Here is a 23,093-nt window from a genome sequence, read left to right as displayed (position 1 = left end):
TTTGGAACGAAAAGGAAACTAGCGAGTATTGTCGACACTTAAAATGACCAGTTCTCTCGAGTTTCTCGAAGGTAGCGTGGTGTTTGCAGACACCTCGTGCGTGTGCGCACGAGCCGCAAGCGGGTTTGCGGCAAGATTTCGTCGGCTCGGACTCTTCAATTGGGAGCGTCTCTGGTGTGGTACGCAAGACAGGCGTTCCTGAAGAAAAAAAAAAAAAAAGAAAAACGTATACACACAACAGCTTGTTAAAAAGGTCGGTCTTTCATGCAGCCTCATATACAGTCGAACACCAGTATATCGAACTCATAAGTTATCCCCTTGAAATTCCTTTGTAAAAGTATAGAAATTCACACGTGTATATCGAACGCTACTTTTACCCGCCTTCAAATATAATGAATGCAGCGCGAGCAGGACGGTGCCTTTTGGCACTCACCCCGCGATCTCCACGGCTCCGCGCGCTAGTTGGAAGGCGCGCTTTGGCGCTGGCAGCGCCCGGTGACCTCCGCGTGGCACCACGCCTCTCCCCCAAATCCAAAACGCTCGAAAAAAAGGTAAGGGCGAGACGGCTTGGACTCCACAATGTCTAACTGGTGGAATGGCTTTTTTTTCGTTTCTTTTTCTCTCTCTCAATGTCTCTCCGCGTACCCGTCGTCTCGGAAAGCAGGAAGAAACAAGCTGGCGTCCTCCGCCTTTCACCCCTACTTTAACTTCTTGTTGCTATTTCGCGAGTTTTGATAAGCCAACCACAGCTCACACCTTTTGCTGTTGCCCTCGCAGGTGGCCATCGCCATGCGACTTGCAAGCGCTTTGTTCCTTCCGTTATGTACCACCACATGTGCAGCATTTCTCTATTGCGTGCGTGGTGTGCCAGCGCCTGTGCAATGTCGCTGTGGACTCCTTGAATTGTAAACTTCTCGTGTAGCTATGGCCAGCATTAAAGGGACACTAAAGTCAACTATTATGTCGACCTTGATTGTTGAAATGGCAGTCCAGAAACCTTGTGTCACTTTAGTGCCAAGCAAGGGCCTATTTTGAAATAAAATCATGTTTTAGTGGTCCGCATCGGGTTAGCGCACTTCAAATTACCCTCCTCAAGAAGCGGACCGACTCACGCCACTGTTGCCGTGCACAACGTTACCCGGCTTTACTGCGCTAGTAGCAGCAGACTGAAGCACTGGGAGCCACAGCAGCAACAACGGCCATTGATCAATTTCTCGCCATTGGCTTCGAAATTGGCGACGTTCTTTGTTTCAACTGCACTCCACTAGATGGCACCACCTGTCTCATGTAACAACGCGAAAATTAAATTTTTTGAACAACTCGCGCAATTCCCCATAGTAACGTCCGGCGGTTCTTTTTTCCATAAATCAAACAGAAATTAACAAGCAGCATTTTATTTTGTCTCCTGATGCATGGAAGGTTCTTTATTTAGTGCAGCTAGATCAATTACTAGTGATTACTTGTGGTCGGACTGAGGTCATCGGGATCACTTTGAGAATGTCCTACTGCGGCGCTTGTGTTCTTGTACATTTACTTTAATTTCTCAATAAGCAGGGCACTATTGTTGATAATATTGTTTTAGGTGTTGTCATACATTGAGCTTTCACTCTGACGTTAATCGTTATTTGACTTTAGTGCCCCTTCAAGAAGCGCAAGACCCTCGACTTTGCGGCACAGTTGAAAGCTATTCGGCATGTTTAGGCGGGCGAGAAAATAGTAGCGACCTCTACAGCTTCTCCCAGCAGGAGAAAAAGCAAGCGGTTTTGTCGCCAACTAAAATGTGCGTCTGCGGAAAAAATGTGCTTCACTGCAACACAGCAGTGACACGCGGGCAGCATGTCACCTGCATCGTATGCCTATTCTTTCTGCTAAAATAATTTAGTACCGTATTTACTCGCATAATGATCGATCGCACCCCTAAATTTTGTCGTCCAAATTCGACTTTTTTTCCTCTGCGTAATGATCGCACCCTGAACGTGCCGCATCGACATGTCATGTGCCAAGTCTAGCTGAACGCGCCTATCATTGTTTCTGTGATCTGAAAGCGGGCATCACTACACTAATGCCGTAAGTTTACTGATTTGAATGAAAGCATTCCTTATTTAGATAGACGAAACTGTTATGACGCGCGTGACGTACTCACAACCTCCATAACTGATGCAAAGAAGAAAAAAAATGCGTTGGCTTCGCTCCACGGAGTGCTTTGCTCCGTCAGCCGCCTGTTGGTTGACCTGTGTTCATCCTGCAGCAATGATTTTTTTTCCTGAGACCACGTTTTTTGCGTGTGTGTGCTTTGTGATCGTCTGTTGAAGCGCCGTTTCGCTATGGGGCGGTACGCAAGCTTTGCTGCCGCGTTCAAGCTGAAGGCGCTTGACTACGCCCTAGAACACGGTAACCACGCTGCCGGCAGACATCCGGCGACGAAATCCGGATCCGATATCGGAAAAAACAGCGCGACATGCTCATGGCTACTAACAGCACGCGATGGGCTTTCTGTGGACCCAAATCTAGCAAGTTCCCTGACATTGAAAAGGCAGTCCTCGAATACGTGAAAGACATGCGCAAGGGCGGTTATGCCGTGTCATTAGACATGATACGGATGCAGGCGTGCAGTTTCCCAGAGGCTGGGAATAGCCACAAAGGACTTCCGCGCCAGTTTCGGCTGGACGACACGCTTCATGCGGCGGAATGGACTGTCGCTGCCATTTCCAACGCGCTCGATGGAACGGAAGATGACCCTTTGTGGGACAATGAAGACACTGCCGGTTCCGACAGGGAATCGTGCAGTGACACCACTGATGCTTCGGAGTCTGAATGAACGTTAGGGGGTCAGAGAGGTAAAAAATAAAAGGACAGTGTGCCATGCATGTATCTTCTGCATAATGCGTGCATTTTATTACAAAGGTAAGCCTTAATTTACTTCTATTTTTGGTTATGTTCATGATAGCTACCGTAAGAATTCTGATTAGTGACTTTTTTGCATTTCCGGTGCTCAGAATATTTTTTCACAAAATATTTACCTCGCGTAATGATCGCATCCCAAAGTTGGAGCCACTTTTTTGAAAAAAAAAAAAGTGCGATCATTATGCGAGTATATACGGTAATACGTAGCCTTCATAGATTACGAGAAGGCGTTTGATTCAGTAGAAATATCAGCCGTCATGCAGACACTGCGAAATCAGGGCTGCGATGATGTATATATAAACATCCTGGAAGAAATCTACAGGGGATCAACTGCTACCATAGTGCTTCATAAAGAAAGCAATAGAATATTAATCAAGAAGGGTGTAAGGCAGGAAGACACAATCTCCCCAATGCTATTTACCGCATGCTTACAGGAGGTTTTCAGAAGCCTAGAATGGGAACAGTTAGGGATAAGAGTTAATGGAGAGTACCTTAGTAACCTGCGCTTCACCGATGACATTGCATTGCTGAGTAACTCAGGGGACGAATCGCAACTCATGATTACGGAGTTAGACAAGGAGAGCAGAAAGTTGGGTCTTAAAATGAATCTGCAGAAAACGAAAGTAATGTACAACAACCTCGGAAAAGAGCAGCGCTTCAAGATAGGTAATAGTGCACTTCAAGTTGTAAAATACTATGTCTACTTAGGGCAGGTAATAACCGCAGAGCCGAACCACGAGATTGAAACTAGAAGAATAAGAATGGGGTGAAGCACATTCGGCAAGCACCCTCAAATTATGACAGGTAGATTGCCACTATCGCTCAAGAAGAAGGCATATAACAGCTGTATCTTAACGGTACTTAGCTACGGAGCAGAAAGCTGGAGACTTACAAAGAGGGTTCAGCTTAAATTGAGGACGATGCAGCGAGCAATGGAAAAAAAAATGGTAGGTGTAACCTTAATAGACAAGAAGAGAGCAGAGTGGATTAGGGAACAAACGGGTGTTAAGGATATCATAGCTGAAATCAAGAAGAAGAAATGGACATGAGCCAGGCATGTAGCGCATAGACAGGATAACCACTGGTCGTTAAGGATAACTAACTGGATTCCCAGAGAAAGCAAGCGGGTTAGGGGGATACAAAAGGTTAGGTGGGCAGATGAGATTAAGAAGTTTGCGGGTATAAATTGGCAGCAGCAAGCACAGGACTGGGTTAACCGGCGGAACATGGGAGAGGCCTTTGTCCTGCAGTGGACGTAGTCAGGCTGATGATGATGATACGGTAATGACCCGTGTGACAACATTCATGATATGTTTTGATGGAAAACATCATCACTGAAGTTTCCGAATTGAGTTTTTGAAGTAGGTGTCGCAGGCAGCAACTCGGCCAGCTGTGCAGGTGGGCAAATTGCTGGAGCAACCACCAAACGGAGAATAAAAGTTTATCCAATCCAATCCACCAAACGGAGGTTTGCGTACATCACGAATGGCGTCAAACTGACCTATGTTAATTTCTTTAGATTCCTAGAAAGAAGGCGTAAGTCATGACACACTGATGTTGCGAGAAGCATGTCTTTTCTGCAGGTGCACATTTCAGCTGACCACAAGACCACTGTCAAGTAAATGCAAATGCATTTCATAGTCGGGCTATATCAGTGTGCCAGCACACACAGTGGCAGCATTCACGGTGATCTATGAACTTTTTTTTACCAGATTTATTAATATTATTTCTCCTTTTTTTATAGTGTGTCGATTAACTACACATCTACAAGTGTAATGCAGCAATGTAGCTAGCAAGTCTTGAACAGCGGGTGTTTCAGTAGAACTCTATCCGCTTCGTACTGTGGTAGTTTGATCACAAAAATAGAGTGAGTTTCTTTGACCATGAATATATCATAAGATAGCTAATTATAGGTGACACTTGCCAAAAAAAAGAGTCAATCGATATTTGAATAAATGCAGCAGGTCCTGTGACAGCGGTCCCTTCCGATTCTTATGGTAGATTTGAGTAGTCCTTTTTGAGTACTTCGAATGCTTTGAAAAATGGATGTAAAATAACAACTAACCATTACATAAGAAAAAAAAACAAGACTTGTCTACCAGCATGTTCTAATTGTAGAGAGCTTTAAAAACTGTTGAACTCACCACTTTCAACCATGGTCAGTGCGCTCCAAAATGACTGCCCAAAATGCACTATTATGCTTCACCGCACAGTAACCTGACGTTACAGCAAAGCTAACTTTCAAAAACTGCTACAACCGGAAAATGATTGTAGCACTGAGAGCTGGTTTGAGGCTGCGAGATAACTGAAATGGCAGCGAATCTGGCTTGAATCAAGAAAAGATGCTGTCCCAAAAAAATGTTTTTTAATCTGTAGCCTAGGACAATAAAATTTTTACTGTATATGTAGGCTTTCATGCTGATTTCCAATTTGTAATCAGTTTTATAGTAAGTTGCACAGCTCTCATTTTGTAAGTTGACAATGAAAAAAATATAGTTCTTTCCAGTCACGCTTTTTTTTACCACCAAGATTGTATGGTTCTAAACCATTAATGCCTCACATTCTTCATCATCATTATCAGCCTGTCTACGCCCACTGCAGGGCAAAGGCCTCTCCCATGATCCGCCAGTCGACCCGGTCTTGTGCGTTTCGTTGCCACATTATAACCGCAAACTTTTTAATCTCATCGGTCCACCTAACTCTCTGTCTCCCCTTCAAGCGTTTGCCTTCTCTGGGAATCCAGTCACTTACCCTTAACGACCACCGGTTATCTTGCCTACGATCTACGTGTCCGACCCATGTCCATTTTTTTTTTCTTGATTTCAACTATGACATCCTTAACCCCGGTTTGTTCCCTGACCGACTCTGCTCTCTTCTTGTCTCTTAAGGTTACACCTATCATTTTCTTTTCCATCGCTTGCTGTGTCGTCCTCAATTTAAGCTGAACCTTCTTTGTAAGCCTCCCATTTCTGCTCCGAAGGTAAGTACTGGCAAGATGCAGCTGTTATATACCTCCCCCTTGAGGGATAGTGGCAAACTACCAGTCATGATCTGAGAGTGCTTGCCAAATGTGCTCTACCCCATTCTTATTCTTCTAGTTACTTCAATCTCGTGGTTCGGCTCCGCGGTTATTACCTGCCCTAAGTAGACATATTCCTTAACAACTTCCAACGCCTCTCCACGTATCAAAAAGTGGTGTTTTCTGCCAAGATTGTTGCACGTTACTTTAGTTTTGTGCATATTAATTTTCAGATGTACTTTGCTGCTTTCCGTGTTCAGTTCAGTAATCATGAACTGTAATTCGTCCCCTGAGTTACTCATCAAGGCAATATCATCAGCCAATTGCAGGTTACTAAGGTATTCTCCATTAACTCTTATCCCTAACTCTTCCCAATCAAGGTTCCTGAATACCTCCTGTGAACACGCGGTGAGATCTTGTCTCCCTGCCTTACACCTTTCGTTATTAAGATTCTTTCGCTTTCTTTATGGAGAACTATGGTGGCTGTGGATCGTCTGTATATTTCTTCCAGTATGTTTATGTAGGGTTCTTCGATGTCCTGATTCCGTAGTGCCTGCATTAATGCTGACGTCTCGACTGAGTCAAACGCCTTTTCTAATCTATAAAAGCTACGTATAGGGATTGGTTGTATTCAGCCCATTTTTCTATTGCTTGATTGATAGTATAAATATGGTCTATTGTGGAGTAGCCGGTACGAAATCCTGCTTTGTCTTTTGGCTGATTGAACTCTAATATAGTCTTAATTCTATTAGCTATTCTTTTTGTAAATAGTTTGTAGACAACAGAGAGTAAGCTGATCGGCCTGTTTTGCTTAAGTCCTTGACGTCTCCTTTCTTATGGAATAAGAGTATGTTGGCGTTCTTCCAAGATTATGGTACGCTTTTCCTGTCAAGAGACACTTTTTATATAAGGCGGATAATTTTTCTAACACAATTTCTCAGCCATCTTTCAGGAAGTCCGTTGCTACTTTATCCTCATCAGCGGCTTTGCCTCTTTGCATTCCTTCTAGATTGATTGATATGTGGGGTTTAACGTCCCAAAACCACTATATGATTATGAGAGATGCCGTAGTGGAGGGCTCCGGAAATTTCGACCACCTGGGGTTCTTTAACGTGCACCCAAATCTGAGCTGCATTCCTTCTAGAACTTTCCTTACTTCGCCTGTCGTTACTGGTAGGATGTCGAATTCTCTTGGACTATTATAGTTTCTCCAAATATCATCCTGGTTCTTTTGACTTCTGTACAGCTCTCTGTAGAACTCCTTCGCCATCTCTAGTATCCTATCCATATTGGTTATGACAATGCTTTCCTTGTTTTTCAATGCATACATCCGATTTTTGCCTACACACAAGTCTGCCTTTGCAACTTATAGGTTTCCGCCCCTTTTTACAGCCTGCTCAATTCTTTCCATGTCATACCTCCTGATGTCGGCAACTTTACGCCTATTGATTAACTTCGAAAGCTCCACTAGCTCAAATTTGTCAGTTGCATTAGAGGCTTTCATCGCTTGTCTCTTAATAAGATTTTTACTAAGATGCCCTCTTAATAAGATGCCTCACATTGCTCCACATTAACTGTAGAATGCAAATAACTAACAAGAAAGTGCATATAAGACGTTTTAATGGACAAGAAAAATTGTAACGTGAGAATTCTTAGAACAGTGAGCCCATACAAATTGCTTACTTTAAATTTCTAATAAACATACAGGCAATACCAGGTTTTAAAAATGTACTTGCACCCTTCACATGTTAAGGATTATGTTAAGGGCAAAATTTCATCCCCGTCAGGCTATCGGAAGTACCAAAAACATGATGTACAAGCTCAAGAAGTTGTCCAAAAATGAATCATAAGAAAAACGCATTTTAAAGGAATAAGTGAAAGCTCACCTAAGTGGAAAAGATAATTTTTTTTAATATGGTTTGCTCTATCATGAGAGCTCACAATCATTGTTATTTTGAGCATGTGGCTTTGGTGAACTTCTCATGCAAAATGCAATGACAAGCAGCCAGGTGACGATTTCCGGGGGACTCCCGATAATGAGCTCTTTTTAGTTTTTGGTAGCCACCTTGTGCTCTTTAAAAGAGGCTTCAGCCTAGTGCATGTTTCATTACAATCTTTAGTTGTTGTTTTTTTGTCGTGAAAGAGAAACTGAATTTCTTAAAGTATAAACAAAAATATATGGTTTTTGAAAAAAAAAAAAAACTCGAGTTTTTTGAGTCGCATCTCCCTCTAATGCCATTTCCATACCTGTCAGCCTGGAAAACCTTGGATTTCAGTAGATTTGTGGATGTGGGAGAGGAGGCGTAGGGGACGCACCAAAACCAGGACTAAACTCGCTCAATTTTTAATTCATTGTTTCTCACGGCCACACCGCCATCGACAGCTCTGTATGGTTGCCAGAAAGGTGTTCAGATGACAACAATCATACTCATTACTACGCAGCGTGTGCATGTGTATGTGGTTAAAGGGGCCCTGCAACACTTTTTGAGCATGGTCAGAAAATGCTGCCTATCGGCAGTAAACGCTCCCGAGAACACATGAGCCAAATGTTATAGCGCAGCACGAGGCTTGGAATTGACAATAAATTATCAAAGTCAGCTAAAAATTGCTTTTTGTTTTCTCGACAAATGACGGAAGACGCTCAAAAATCACTCGTAGAATGCCCATCTATCAGCCATTGGCTTATTTGAACATGGCGCACTCGATTGTTACAAAGATGGCCGCGGCAGGCCGCGACTTGTCCAGGCATGCGTGCACAATCACATTGAAAAAACCGCGTATTCGAAGAAAAAAAAAAAAAGAAAAGTTCCCAAAGTCACAAGGCGCGCGTGGCGTAGTTTGTCTGCCCCTCCCATCCCTCCCGACTTAGCTTCCAGCGCTTTCGTTGGGACTAGAGAATGCGATTGCAGCATGTGACAAATCTTTGTAACTCTGCTCGTACTGGACGGATTCTTAAAATTTTTGCGGCATTGGATTCGTCAGGCAATAAGCTCTTCTACAAAGAGTTAATTTCCTGGTTACTCAAAAAGTGTTTTAGGGCCTCTTTAGGAAACAAAATGCACCGTGTGCTGTGACAGATAGTGGTCCCTTCCAGATTTTAGCATGCTTTATCCCATGACACTGATTTGTTGCTGTACTTGACAAAAAACCATTGGGTAACCTCTATTTTGCATTAAAGTGTTTTTAAGGGTGGCAGCCCCAAGCATTTGGTGAACTCTCGATGCAATCACACAGTCTTACCATTTGCACGTGGGAGACGCTGAAACGAAGAGGAGTGCCTGTTCACACCTCCTAGTAGGTCTCCCGCCTTGTGTCAGGATTGGACGTCAGCAGGGCAATGATCATGCTGCACGACAGGAACACCTGGTTAGTCATAACAACCTCTAATGCCTTATGCGGCAAAATCAAGACATAATTATGAGGCATGCTCTAACGAATGACTCAGAATTCATTTCGTCCAGAGGAGTTCTAAGGGTTCATCTAAATGTAAGACTGCGAGTGCTTGCATTTCATCCCCATCGAAATGCGGCCACCATGCCTGGGAATCAAACCAAAGTTCATGAAGTCAGCAGTGTGATGTTTAACCTACTAACTACCATAGTGATTAATGGTACAGTGGTTAGCTAAGCGAATATTCGGGCTGTTACAGTGTGTTGACAACCGAGTTGACATAGCCCTACGTATTCTTTCACTTCAAAAAGCACTCAACCGCTGGCCACTTGAAGAATGAGATGTAAAGAAACTTTTTAGGCAGTACAATACAGAGCACAGTACACGAACAATTTCAGCGAGGATGGACTGAATTCACTGAGTGGATTTAGTTCAAACACCCACGAACAAGAAAACAACACAGAGGTCCCACTCTGGTTCTGTTATGAACTACGTGATTAATAGCCATATCTTTATAAACAGCTCAAAGCTTTGACTACTTGTTGATGCAAGATGAAATATTCCACACGAACTGCTGTTCAGGTGGAACCACTGCCTCTTTAGGGCTTGCAAAAGAAGGGGGCACTACAGAAGCAGAAATTTCTGCACTTGCACTCACCAGTATAGATAAATGAAGAAGAAAATGAGGTAAAATGCCAGCCGGATCATGGAGTCCCGAAGGTGCCGCTTGAGGTTGCCCCGGTTATGGATCTCCGTCGGGTCGTACACCCCGAAGTTGCAGTCAGGTACCGAGAGGTACCTGCGGGGCACAAACACCGAACAGCATGACTCGATGGCAATGACAATAGGTTGGGCTAGTCACTTTCTCTTTAGATCCATGTTTACCAGTGAAAAAGAGAGACAAGATAAAGATGAAGGACAGACATTATACTTTCAAAATAAAGAATATAAGAGAAAGAATCATTTCATAAGAGATGTCAAGAAAGAGCGACAAAACAGAGGGAAGAATGCAAAAATACCATACGTGGCTTATATCTGGAGCTTCATGTCCCAAAACCAGGATATGGCTACGAGATGCTGTAGAGGAAGGCTCCGCAAATTTTGACCATCAGGTGTTATTTAAAGGAGCACTGACATCAAATTTCAAGATTGAGATGCACCCATCATTCGATCGCTTGGTATGCATAGGTCTTCTTGGCAAAATTTGAACGGCATTCGTTACATGGAAGTTATTTTAATTCGATGTCAAACAGCATAGAAAAGCTAAGGAGAAAAAACGGAAAACAGACTGCCCTGCAACATCGACACTAGTGCTACGTGTTCGGTGTGATACATTCCACAAATACCATCCTGAACGACGATGCCCTAGTAGCGATGACGTGTACAATTCGAGTGTTCTTATTGTGGCGCTGAAGCGCAGAAACGCACTTGCTTGTCGCGTCTGATCTTCGTGGCCCTGGTTTGAATGCTTTTGTGAAATTATCAAGATAAAAACCTTTAAAAGAGCGATGAAAGGAAGGAGCATGAGTAAACATGTGCTTGTCGGTCAGCATGTCTGGGAATCGTTGTGAGTTGTAGATGAGTTGCAGTCGTCTAGTTCGAAGCACGGAAAAAGCGCAGTGAGGGTGTCTTTTCATACCATGCATGTGTTACACATTAACACAACCACAAGCTATCAAAAGTGGAATGGCGTATAGCCAGATATCATGGTTAACAAGTAACACACAGGTATCGTTGCATTTTAGTTCATCTGTAGACTTTGCGTCCACGTAAAAGTGGTATGTCCAAAAGAAGATGTCCCCACCTATCTCCAGCCTCTCGCGGTTAACCCCGCGAGAGGCTGGATAGGTGGGGACATCTGGAGGCGCAAAAAAGAACCTGGCAAGCAGGACACATATTCTATTTTTCCGCTGATGCTCATTCGCAATAGCTATATTGCATTGACCCCTGTGCATATACCTGAATGCTTTGCACGCCAAAACACACCAATATAGCTAACTGAGGCACACGAGCGAACATGGCTGAAGCGTGCATCCTCGGGCACCTCTGCAGAGCTGCTTGGAACGGCGTTCATTTCAGAATCACTGTTTTGTAAAAGGTCTATCAAAGTGAAAATAATTCGCGAATCGCGGCGATTTCAAGCTCCAGACTATCGTATTGAACCCGAGTCGACACTTTGTATGGCGACGACAGCAATGCAGGTGACGAGGCATGACTGAATGTGTCCGTCTAGCAGACGAAATGTTTGCAAAGCAGCTGAGCCTGACATCACTCTTTTCTGTGAAGAAGTGGTCAGCTGTGGCGTGATCTGGAGGTGACCGCGAGGTAGCGCCACTGCTGGTGCTCCCATCACTAAAAATGGTGGGATTGCCGGCCGTTTTGAATGGTGCTAAATACCAGTGATATAAATCAATAAAAGTGATAGTTATTCATCCCTCAGTTGTGTTTCAGGTCACGAATCCCTGCTACGCGGTCCATAGCTACTTGCAGACGCAAAAATCTTGGCATGAGTAAATTTGATGTCAGTGCTTTTTTAATGTGCACTGACATCGCACAGTACAAGGGCCTCTAGCATATCGCCTCTACCGAAATGCAACATTTGTGACTAACATTGAAGCCACAACCTTTAGGCCAGCAGACAAACCATAGAAGGCTTGTCGGAAATACCATACTTCCTCTGCTGCCAATGATACAGAGGATGTACTCATCCATTTTGTTCATTTCTTGGAAGATACCTGCCATTTTTTACTTGGATCTAATCCAAACTGCTTTTATTGAAGAGAATCCAAAAATTTCCTAGAATTTACAACTTAGCCCAAAACCAAAGTTAAGGTTACAGCATTGCCAACAACCAACTGTTAGACCAGCAGATACAGTGTCATTACTGTCATAACGTGATGATGAAGCACTTTCTGCTTTTAGCTTGTACAGGCTCATTTCACGGTCAACTCCTGTTCCGTATCTATTACCAGTGAAGTGATGATGGTGACGGACCACTTGCATCATGAGAGCCCACATAAAAAAAAAGTTATTTTGCATGCTATGTGAAGTTGCACTGCGTCTTTCTCTTTCATGTGGGGAAACTGTGCCCCGAAGTGGAGCAAGCAGAGGAAGAACTTCAGCGGCACGTCAACCAGGAAAAGTTTCCACAGGATAGAAACAGAAAAATGTGTAAAGCTCGTAGGCAACATAGTGCCTACATAGGTCGTAGGCAACAAATAATTCCACGCAGACCGAGCTTGCTTTTGAAATGACGCTGTTTGAATGGGCACACGATCGAGGCATATTCAGCAGTTACACTAAAGCCAGAAAAAGCTGATCACAGAACGAAAGAAACTAGTTTTCCATTCTGTGAAAGCAGGATGTACTTGTGTATATATAAATTTTTTTCCTTATAATGTTTGATAATAGTGCATTTCAGAGTATTTTTATTTTCACGTCTTGAAAACCGAGGGTCTTGGCTTTGATTGATATTGATTGATGTGTGGGGTTTAACGTCCCAAAACCGCCATATGATTTTGAGAGACGCTTGATTGTCTGTTAGTTTTCATTAGGACCTCTAAAGAGCTTTTTGTCTTAATTTGAGATACGAATGCTTCTACATACGAATGCTTCACCACTGTGTAACACTTAGAATCGCTCACATAATAAAGTGAAATGGAAGGATACAAGCTTTGCAAAACACACGAAAAAAACAAACACTTCAGTGCTGCCACAAAATCCTTCAACGTCAATATTTCAAACAACAAAACTAACTCGGACGGAAAAGCAGCAGTTAATGATATATACAGTCTACTTCATTGGACACCCAGCTAACATAAAAGAAAAAAAAAGATGTCAGGTGACTCACTTGTAAACCTGCCACACGACCATGGGGACATTGAGACCGAACAATATCCAGTGGAAGTTGACGAAGAACAGCAGAACGGTCAGAACAGCCTGTGCGATCACCTCTGGAAGGACCCACTGCGTTGAGTGAGAAGACTGTCTTAACATTGGTGCAGGTTAGAGGACGCTGCACATTCAAAACAGAATTTCGAATGCCACCCTTCGGGGTTCAGCCGAGTATGGCAAAACTGCCCCACTTTAAAACAAAAAGGATTGCTTCTGCGCTCTTAAGTGCCGATGCCACGATCTGCTATAGTGAGGGGCTCCAGGTTAATTACAACCACCTCGAGTTCTTCAGTGTGCACTTAAAACTAAGTAAGTGTTTTAATGCTTCCTAGGTGAGTTTTAATCCAATTGAGTTAATGAAGCACCATAACGGAAATTTCAGAGTCAACGTTGTTGGTTGCGAGACAAATATCGGCTTTGTCAGTGAGCGAAAAACAGCGAGGAACGCAAATAATAAATATTGTGGGTCCAAACTGGAATCGAATCCAGGCCTTCTGAAAAGGAAGCAAGTGTTCTAGCACAGAGCTACACCAGCGCTTGAACCAGTTTTGCGAAAAAAAAAAACTATACAGGCATCACCATTTAATAATGCTTTAACAAGCATTATTAAATTTTAACAAATTCTTTACCACTGTGCAACATTCAGAATCACTGGCACAATAATGTAAAATGAAAGAATACAAGCAATGCAAAACACTCACACAAAAAAATAACACTTCAGTGTTGTCACGAAATACTCATTCCATTATTTCAAAACAATGAAACTATCTGAGACAAAAAAGCAGCAGTTTCTATATATACATATCTTGTAATCAGCAAGAAAAGAGACAACACCCATTGTCTGGGCCAGCTGTTCTTATTCTAGCTTTGTTCTCTTCTACCTTGCTCCAGCTACCCGCATCAGCCTGGGTTTGTAAGTTAGGCATACCGCTGCCAATATTTAGCGCGTGGGTTCGTTTCCCGGCCACGGCACTAGCCAAACAACACCCGTGTGCGTAGGTTTATCTGCTCGTTAAAGTACCATAGCTGGTCTGATATTACGTGTGATTGCACTTTAACAGACCACGAAAAAAGAGATCGGCCAGTTTTGAGAACGCTTTGGAGCATGTTTCCAATGGCAGCGGAACTTAGACCATAAATATATATATTGTGAGACGACGTCAGGTACGAAGGAGCGACCGTTTTATTGTCAACCCAGACGCGCGAGCCAGCAACCGAACAAGCAGCGAGCCGCTACGATGATGATGATCACGGTGCTTTGTATGCGCAGGTGAAAGTGAAAATGATGAGCAACACAATCAGCGCTCACACTATTTCCCCCCTACACGAAAGCGGTCTGCAAGACGTTCATTTAGTAAGTGTATGAGCGCTGGATATAAGGTTTCAGGCGAGACACATGGACGATCTCGGTCCCGCGACGACGGCGATCAGAAGCCGAAGTAACCGGCGCGACGCGATAATTTACGGCCGATGTTCGTTCAAGCACGGTGTAAGGACCCAGGTATCTGTGAATGAATTTTTCACAGAGGCCGGGTGTGCGAACAGGTGTCCAGAGGAGCACTTCGTCGCCTGGGTAGAATGACACAACTCGACGTGTCGCATCACAACGAACTTTTCGCTGGGCCTGAATGGTAGAGGTGTTGGCGCGGGCGATTGTGCGGCAGTGGTTGACACGGGCAGCGAATTCTTCCGGAAGGGACGCAGATGGGACAGAAGGCGTGGACAAAAAGCTGGTGTCTAGAACAAAAGATGGTGCACGGCCATACACAAGAAAAAACGGGCTGTAACGTGTAGTGCGTTGTATGGCAGTGTTATAGGCAAACGTGACGAAAGGTAGTATTGTGTCCCAGTTCTTGTGATCGGGTTGGACATACATAGAGATCATGTCTGACAAAGTTCTATGAAAACGCTCAGTAAGACCATTGGTTTGCGGATGATATGCCGAGGTGGTCTTATGGATTGTGTCAGAGGCCTGTAAAACTTCAGCGAGCACACGAGAAAGAAATGTCTTGCCACGGTCACTCAGGAGAACACGAGGGGCGCCGTGGCGCAGGATAATGGCACGTAGAACAAAGTCGGCTACTTCGCTGGCAGCTCCAGTAGGAAGAGCTGCCGTCTCAGCGTAGCGAGTAAGATGGTCTACGGCAGTAACAATCCAGCGGTGACCGGCGGCGGTAAGCGGAAGGGGTCCGTATAAGTCTATGCCGACGAACTCGAAGGGAGCGGATGGGCACGGGAGAGGCTGTAGAGGGCCGGCGGGAAGAGATGTCGAACGTTTTCGGTGTTGACATGATGAACAGGAAGTGACGTACCTGGAAACACTAGTGGAGAGGCCAGGCCAGAAGCAGCGAGTCTTAATGCGATCGTAGGTTTTATGAAAACCCAAGTGGCCAGCCGTCGGGTCGTCATGAAAGGCTTCTAAGACTTGGAGTCGAAGTGAGCGAGGTATGACCGGGACCCATCGGCTACCGAGAGGATGGTAAGTTTGTCGAAGTAGCGTTCCGTCATGAAGTTTGAAACGCGTGAGTTGTCGTCGCAAGCGGCTGTTGGGAGCACGAGATGAGCCGGTGAGCCGATCGATGATTGTACGGTAGTATGTGTCTGCACGTTGGAGCGAGGTGAGGTCTGCGGATTGAAGGAAGTCATCCGGTGCAGTGGGCTCGATGGGACTAAGACTGGTCATCTGCGTGGTCTCTTGGCTGGGAGGTGCTGCGCAGCAGGTAGATGCGTCATGATTTTGCAACAGCGGACAGCGTGACAAAGCGTCGGCATCTTGGTGTTTGCGGCCCGACCGGTATGTGACACTGTAGTCATACTCCTGCAGTCGGAGCACCCAACGACCGAGGCGTCCTGACAAGTTTTTTAATGATGACAACCAACAGAGCGCATGATGATCCGTGACGATCGTGAAGCGGCGGCCATACAAATAGGGGCGAAATTTTTGCACGGACCATACGATAGCGAGACATTCCTGTTCAGTGATGCTGTAATTGCGTTCCGCTGGGGAGAGAGTACGGCTCGCGTAAGCCACGACTTGCTCTTGTGAAGCCTGGTCACGCTGCAGCAGAACAGCGCCGATTCCGTGCCCACTTGCGTCAGTGTGTAATATAGTAGGGGCTGTGGGATCAAAATGGCGAAGAACTGGCCCTGACGTGAGGCATCGCTTCAGGGTCTGGAAAGCAGCTTCACAGTCATCTGTCCAAAGAAATGATGCACTTGTGGTCAGGAGTTTGTGAAGAGGAGCCGCGATAGTGGCAAAATCACGGACAAAACGGCGGAAGTAAGAGGCTAAGCCGAGGAAGCTGCGAAGGTCTTTGAGCGTGGTGGGCTTAGGAAAGTGCAGCACAGCGGCCACTTTGTCGGGATCAGGTTCGATGCCAAGCTTGCTGACAACGTGGCCTAACACTTTGATGCTGCGGCTCGCAAACCGACACTTCTTGGTATTTAGCTGGAGACCGGCTTTGGCTAGACATGTGAGCACCTCGTCTAGACGTTCTAGGTGTTGCGAGAAGCTGGATGAAAAGATGACGATGTCATCCAGGTAACAAAGACAGGTCTTCCATTTTAGGCCACGCAGCACCGTATCGATCATCCGCTCAAATGTGGCTGGGGCATTGCAGAGCCCAAAAGGCATCACATTGAATTCGAAGAGACCATCAGGAGTAGCAAACGCTGTCTTCTCTTTATCAGACTCATGCATCGGGATCTGCCAATACCCAGATCGTAGGTCGAGACTTGAGAAATATTCTGCACCCTGTAAGGTGTCAAGTGCATCGTCAATTCGAGGCATAGGATATACATCCTTGCGCGTAATTTTGTTTAGTGCCCTGTAATCAACGCAAAATCGCACTGATCCGTCCCTTTTCTTAACTAGGACAACAGGAGAAGACCAAGGGCTTGTGGAAGGTCTGATAACGTTGCGTGCGAGCATGTCATTGACTTGTTCCTCGATGACCTTGCGTTCTGAAGACGACACGCGGTAAGGGCGACGGCGGATAATACGAGAACCGTCTGTGGCGATGTGATGAGAGGTCACCGTAGTTTGACCTAAGCCATCCGAACAAACGTCAAAACAAGTCTTGTGTTTTGTTAAAAGGGCCATTAAGTCATTAGTTTGCGTTGGAGTGAGATATGGACTCAAAGTGGCTTTAAGCGCATTAGATGAGCCTCCTGGTGGCGTACACTTAGCGACTGACGGCGGAGACGATACAGTGACGACACATACCGGTGCTATGTCGATAAGGCTGGCAACAGTGGACCCCTCTGGCAGTAGTTGTGGCTCTGTTGTCGTGTTGTAGGCGGTGAGACTGGCATGACCACGCGAAAACCGCACTAGACAACATGCGATGGCGATTCCTCGGAAAATGCAGCGCTGATCGGGGACAACCACTGCGTCACCGTCAATGGTATCGCTGGATCTAATGGTGAGGATACGTTCTTGGGCCGGGGGCAGTACAAAGTCTGCAGCTGCAACAAGGTGAGGCGACGAAAAATCGTAAGCACTAGAATTTTCAGTGTCCGTAATGCGAATAACGGGCGGACCACACGAAATGACAGCGGAAGCGGCTGACAGGAAGTCCCAGCCCAATATAATCGGATGAGCACATGAAGAAAGCACAGCCAATTGTATATGGTGACGAATTCCGTCGATCAGAACACGAACAGTGCATTGTCCAATAGGGTAAATTCTATTTTCATTAGCACCACATAACACCGGACCAACATATGGAGTTTGCACTTTTCGTAGACGATGACATAGTTCGCGATCAATGACCGAAATGGCTGCTCCAGTGTCCACGAGTGCGTCAACCGAAATGCCTTCTACACAAACAGTTAGTAAATTTGCAGGGCGCGCAGGAGGAATTGGGACACTTCGACGACAGGCAGTTTCTCCTCCAAAAACTGCAGCTGCTAGTTTTCCGAGTGGCTGTCGAGGGGCATCAGGGCAGAACGTAAAGGCGAAGTAGTACGGCGGAAGGGCGATGGTGAACGACGGCGGGGTGAGCGGGAAGAACGAGGTTCACCGTGGGACAAAGGAGGCGAAGGCGAACGTCGTGACGAGGGAATGTAGGTTCCTGGAACGTAGGGGTCAGACCTCGCAGCCCGGTCACTCTCGTACGAAGAATAACCTCGTCGTTCATCTTGCTGGCGCCGACGGCAAAAGCGGGAGATATGTCCTCTTATGCCACAGTAGTAACAGACGGGGCGCGTAGGGCGCCAGGCAGGGAAGTGTGGTTGTGGTGGTGCCTTGGCTGCCATCGCGGCCAAATGGTCGTATACGGCTTCCGTAGTTACAGGTGGAGTAGGTGGAGGAGGCCGGGACACGACTTCGGCATACGTAGGCACATGTAAGGGCACAGGAGGCGGGGCACGTGCGACGCTCGTCATCGACGCCAATTCGTCCTTTATAATTTCCCGCAGGTTAGGAGGGGGTGAGCGGGCAGGTGAAGTCGGTGCGCTGGCAGGAACAAGGCTGTGAAGTTCCTCTCTCACTATGGTGCGAATTAGAGCTCGCAGCTCATGCTCGCCAGTAAGACGAGTGTCATAGGAGGCGTGTGGAAGGCGCATTGAGTAAAGTGCGTCCAGGCGCTGGCAGGTGGTAATAATGTCCTGAACTGTTGTCGGGCTCTGCATGACAAGAGCATTAAAGGCGACGGAGTTGATGCCTTTCATTACTTGCCGAATACGATCGGCCTCCGGCATGTCCTTTTGGGCGCGGCGGCAGAGGGCCAGAACGTCTTCAATGTACGATGTGTACGATTCGTCAGGCCCCTGGATGCGGGTAGCGAGCTTCTGTTTAGCTACCTCAGAGCGTCCTGTAGAAGTGCCGAATATTTGACGCAGCTGCACCGTGAATGCTGACCAATCAGGAAAGTCGCGTTCGTGGTTATGATACCACGTCTTAGCAACCTCCTTCAGATAAAAGGGTACATAGCGCAGCTTATGTGCCTCATCCCAGTAATTGCAAGCACTGGTACGGTCGTAACTGTCCAGCCATTCTTCTACGTCCTCACCGCGAAGGCCAGAAAACACTGGAGGGTCTCGTTGCGAGGTACTCACGGTGTGGTGAGGCCCAGCAGGCTGAGCGGGTGGTGCGAAGAAGGCGGTAGGGGGTGGGTCGTTTTGCGCCATCACTGTTGGCAAGCACAGCCGTCGACCTGATCGGAGCTCCAGGGGTGACCGGTAGTGCACGAGGACTTGGGAATCACAGCACGCTCCACCACTTGTGAGACGACGTCAGGTACGAAGGAGCGACCGTTTTATTGTCAACCCAGACGCGCGAGCCAGCAACCGAACAAGCAGCGAGCCGCTACGATGATGATGATCACGGTGCTTTGTATGCGCAGGTGAAAGTGAAAATGATGAGCAACACAATCAGCGCTCACAATATATATATATATATATATATATATATATATATATATATAAAGGAAAAGAAGTGGATACTTAAGGGCTCGTTTTCCCGTGTTTTGACACAGTATTAATGAAGTCTAACAGACAATATAGCCAAGGAAAGTATAGGGGAGGTTATTAGACCAAGTTGTAAGGTAAATGTGAAGAAAAAAAAGTGGGTGAAAAAATAACTTATTGTGGGCAGGAACTGAACCTGCGACCTTCGAATAACGCATTCGATGCTCTACCACTGAGCTACCACGATGGCTATCCTTCCAGCCTCTTTATTGGGTATATAGGTGAATTTAAACGTGGGAGTGTCAGTCAGCTCCATCTCTAGCTTGTCTTTCGTCACATTTACCTTACAATTTGGTCTAATAACCTCCCCTATACTTTCCTTGGCCTTATTGTCTGTTAGATCTTATTAATACTGTGTCAAAACGCAGAAAACGAGACACACACACCAGGTATTGCATCATGGAAATAGTGTAGCCAGTGCACTCTCAGAAGCTGCCAACCTACTACGAAGTGATTAGCCATTACTAATCTTCAGCAGCACCAGCATCAACAAGCTGTGCAGCAACGTAGACGCACATACTGTCTCATGGCCGCATAATGAGTACTTCGCAAAATGATGATGACATAGCATGGCTTTGCAACTGCACTGGCATGCATTCTCAGAGTTCGAAACAGTATGCACATAGACGGTCCTTTCCGTGCTCACTGCACGATTGAGGTTAGCTAGTGATTGAGACGGCAACATGAATGGAACCTGATTAAACTATCGCATTCCACTCTTACAGGCAAAGATCAGGTGACCTCCAACATTTTTGTGTTTTGTTGCAATCATAATGTGGCTGCCGTGGCCGAAATCAAACCTGTGACTGAGTTCAGCAGCACCACGCCATAGCCACTTAACTAGAATTGCAGGTGAAGCTGTTTCTGGTAGAAATAGGCACTGGACAAGACCACTTAAGAAACCCTGTCAATTGCCGGAGTTTTTGGTAGGGTTTGAAGTATACTTAACGAGCAAATATGAAAAGTCAAAAGGTGCTATATGATCTATTGTCTTACATTTACCGCAAAGTGACTGCAGCGTCCAGTAACTGAAACTGCACCAACGTTTCAGCACGAGAAGTTGTGGATGAAAGTGAGCACTGCACTGACAGCCGTACACGCAGTACAATTTTTTATACATTACCATCATGTGCGAAATTTCCCCCATGTGATTTAGTGCTCACACCCAGTCTTGCTTGCCGCTGCCCTTCGTGTGTAACACCTTTGAACCAGAGAAGCATTCTTTGAATGGCAAAGGTGTAAAAGAAGGGACCTTTAACTATCCACAAAGGGGGCTTGCTTTTCCAGAACAAAGTGATTAATTGATCGCAGTGCCTCTCAAATGGAAAGTGGGCAGTCTGGGATTAACTTGCAATCGCAACAAAGGACTCTTGATAATAGCTCGTCCCCAACACTTTCTGCCACCCACAGCTGCCAAGACAGCCTTCCAATGTCAGCTGCTTTAAGAGCCCTCGGTCTCAGAGCAGCCATAAAAATGAAGTTCAATCAAATATTGATAGCAGGAAAGTTTCCTGACACTATAGACCTTTTCACTCAAGCTCTCTGGGCGCCGCCATAGTCCTTTCTGGGCTGCTGTTAGTGCACACGACACCCCCAAGAAATGCACTGCCGAGGCTGTGACATCGGCTTCTGTACTCTCGTGCAACCGCCCAGAAAGAAAGAAATCTTCCTCTCCGTAAGAAAGTTCCATTGGAGGCCCAGAGTTCCAAGACACGTGGCATCTTACACATCTGCCTAAGATTACTAGAAGACAAAAGGCATTCTTTTCTTCTTCTCAATCAATTGTATGTAATCCCTTTCTCACCCACCCTCTCAGAAACATTTTGCACCCAACGAGCAATGCCTCGAAGGTTCGCCAACCTCTGACCAAGCAATGATGTCATGTAGTAGCCACTAATGTTGGCAACCTATCAGGTCATGATGCTGCAACATTAAATTTTTTTGCATCACTAGTGCTGACAGTCACATTTTGTGTCAGAGCAGGCATCTAAGGAGTGCACCTCAATAAATGTTGAGACTGTTGTGCCTGAAGTTTTTTTGCTCAGAAAAACACGTGACCTCTACAGTTTTTGGAGCTCGCCATTGAGAACACAGACTGGTCATTACTTATTTCGAAAAGCAGCATTAGCGATTGAAAGTGGGTGATCACACCCATCTAGTCATGTGCGTACATTTACCAAGTTAGAGCGACTTGATACTGTAATGACATAGGCTGCTAAAGCAGTGCAATGATAAAGTATGCAGGCCAGCTCCAGTAAAAGTAAAAAAAAAGCCTATTATGCTCAAAGAATGTGGGAAGTTCTCCGTAGCTCTTTGTTTTCCTTTGAAATGTTGCACCCACCGGTCCGTAGCATATCCGCCAAACTCTTTAACACCCTTTTTTTTTTCTACTTTCTGGTCCAAACACAGCTTGTTATCGCTGCCTCCATGACAGCATTCACTTACCCCGTTCAGCTTGGAACAACATTGCTGAGCGTTGAGATAGTCGCATTCTAAATCGGACAGCGTAATCACCTGTACGCTGCAGATAAGGAAAATGTCAGTGTCGCGGTGGATGCTCATAAACAAGCTCTGTCACGTTGCCACGTGAATCGTGGCCGCACTAAAGGCACCATAAAACTCAGACACAGATGCATAACACCAGGCTCCAAAAAACACATAGGTTATCTGTATCAGTTCTCTCGCAGTGGTCGCGAAGAAACATTCTATTGTCCCTAGACCGTAGATCAGAGTCGTAGGGACATCTGCAGTACATTGCACGAAAGTTGCCGACCTACAGGCACAAAACAAGCCGGTGCCGTTGTCAGATAAGCCGGCAAGTGACATGCCGGTAAACTCGAGAAAAGGATACGACGTAAACGGTAAGGAAGAGCAGGGCTCCCGTGTCGAATAAGGAAAACACAAACAGAACCACGTCGTTCACCATCGTCTCGGCGTCGAGCAAGGTATCTCCGCGCGGGACGGAGATAAGTAGCAACTAAAGAAACTTCTTCTCCCCGCAACAAAAACTCTCAGGAGATCGCCATGGGCCGAGGAGAAAACGGCACGACGCGCCCACCACCCCTGCGTCTGCGAGTAACGCCTAGCGGCCAAATTCGAAAGCTTGCATAATCTCAAACATGACCTACTACACTCCTGACCTGTTCAGATAGCGGGGTTCCTATGGGAGCGCGTGTCCCCGCTCTCGTTCAATCGCTCGCCGTAGGTGGCGCTACCTATAACCTGTTCGTCTGCTACTGTGCGGCCGGCAGGAGGGCGACGGACTGATACCATGCGTCTGCTTCTGTGACAAACTGCCTATACGTGTGATTGTTTTTTGCTGAAAAGGCTAACGTGTGCTATGTGTTACATTTTAGTAGTTAGGCTATACTGGTTGATTGACTTCTAAAGCTGTATATTTGCGTAGAAATGTCTT

The 23,093-nt window shown here is 45.8% G+C and overlaps 1 protein-coding gene across 1 annotated transcript; it reads right to left on the bottom strand.

The window, feature by feature from the left end:
• LOC142765518 (protein cornichon homolog 4-like) lies at window positions 1-22,754 on the bottom strand. Its single transcript, XM_075866629.1, has 6 exons — window positions 22,530-22,754; window positions 22,124-22,192; window positions 13,164-13,279; window positions 9,972-10,112; window positions 9,164-9,269; window positions 1-198 (listed from the first exon to the last, which is right to left on the bottom strand). The coding sequence occupies exons 1-5, from the start codon at window positions 22,602-22,604 to the stop codon at window positions 9,215-9,217; spliced, it is 456 nt and encodes a 151-aa protein (XP_075722744.1). The 5' UTR covers window positions 22,605-22,754; the 3' UTR covers window positions 1-198; window positions 9,164-9,214.
• Between the last annotated feature and the right edge of the window lie 339 nt (window positions 22,755-23,093).

This window comes from Rhipicephalus microplus, chromosome 6 (assembly GCF_043290135.1).
Source record: "Rhipicephalus microplus isolate Deutch F79 chromosome 6, USDA_Rmic, whole genome shotgun sequence".
In the NCBI taxonomy this organism is placed as follows: domain Eukaryota; kingdom Metazoa; phylum Arthropoda; class Arachnida; order Ixodida; family Ixodidae; genus Rhipicephalus; species Rhipicephalus microplus.
Note: the sequence above shows the minus strand (reverse complement) of the source record. Positions and strands in the feature narration are given on the sequence as shown.